The sequence below is a fragment of the Impatiens glandulifera genome, chromosome 5 (assembly GCF_907164915.1).
Source record: "Impatiens glandulifera chromosome 5, dImpGla2.1, whole genome shotgun sequence".
Lineage (NCBI taxonomy): Eukaryota > Viridiplantae > Streptophyta > Magnoliopsida > Ericales > Balsaminaceae > Impatiens > Impatiens glandulifera.
In genome coordinates, this window is record NC_061866.1 from 40,764,667 (window position 1) to 40,765,750 (window position 1,084).

At 35.2% G+C, this 1,084-nt stretch overlaps 1 protein-coding gene across 1 annotated transcript; it reads left to right on the forward strand.

Annotated features, from left to right (window-relative positions):
- Positions 1-865, forward strand: LOC124939350 (transcription factor bHLH92-like). Its single transcript, XM_047479830.1, has 3 exons — positions 1-306; positions 384-719; positions 791-865. The coding sequence occupies exons 1-3, from the start codon at positions 1-3 to the stop codon at positions 863-865; spliced, it is 717 nt and encodes a 238-aa protein (XP_047335786.1).
- The last annotated feature ends 219 nt before the right edge of the window (positions 866-1,084 follow it).

The window sequence follows — 1,084 nt, forward strand, 5'->3', positions numbered from 1 at the left end:
ATGGAAGAATTCTTCCAATATGATTTCACCACCCCATTTTTTCCGGCGGTCCGTAGAAGCAGCAGCGCTTTCATCCCCTATAATCACCGGACCAACTTACCAAGGCTCACCGACGGCAGCCGGATTAATGTGAATCGCAGAATGGTGGAGTTCTTGAGGAGGACATGGAGTTCGCCGGAGCCGGCGCCGGCGGAAATGGAGGTGAGAGAAAGGGGTTATAAGCATATGATTAATGAAAGGATTAGGAGAGAGAAACAAAAGGAAAGCTATTCCAACCTTCTTGCTCTTTTACCCCATGGAACAAAGGTAATGATTAATTTGTTTCAAATTAATTTTACATGATGTTTTCATGAATTAAATCATAAATTATTATTATGTTTTAGAATGATAAGAACACGATCGTACAAGTGGCGGCGAAAGAGGTTGTGGAGATGGAGAAGCTTCGGCGGGAGATGGAAGATCGAAACAAAGAGTTGGAGGAGCGTTTGGCTAATTATAAGAGATCGTCGATGACGTCATTTTCAGGGGATGAAGTCGCCGGAGAAGAATATAAGAAGATTATGTTGAAAGTGGAGAATCTTTCTTCATCTTCTTCAGGTGTTAATTATATATTGGAAGTGCTTAGATATTTAAAGAACAATGGATTCAAGACTAAATCTATTCAATCCAGTTTCTCTAACAATCAGATTTCAGCTCTTCTTCATATCCTAATTTCACAGGTAAAAATTTCTAGTTTTTTTGATAACTAATTTTAATAAATGTATTTACAAAATTTTGAAAATGATTATAGGACAAGGATTGGAAAGAAGCACAAGCAGCAATAGAGGCTGTACAGCAGACATTGATTCAAGTTGAAAGAGGATAAAGTATTAAATAAAGGAGATAAAAATGGTTTGTCTTATTATCATGTTAGTTAATTATTCTATTACTCAATCAATCTAGTTATGGTTTATATTATCGATTCTAAAATCAAACTTGGTAATAGAGTTTATAAAGAAAAACTCCAGAAAGAACAATATAATTTCTCAGTTCTACTAATGATATATGAAAACGTAAAACTTGATAAACATAGCTATATCTATTG

Bases quoted from the DNA above. Each gene is read 5' to 3' on its own strand.
- LOC124939350 (XM_047479830.1), top strand. From the start codon at position 1: ATGGAAGAATTCTTCCAATATGATTTCACCACCCCATTTTTTCCGGCG. The intron at 307-383 runs GTAATGATTAAT...ATTATGTTTTAG, and splicing joins TTTTACCCCATGGAACAAAG to AATGATAAGAACACGATCGT. The intron at 720-790 runs GTAAAAATTTCT...AAATGATTATAG, and splicing joins TTCATATCCTAATTTCACAG to GACAAGGATTGGAAAGAAGC.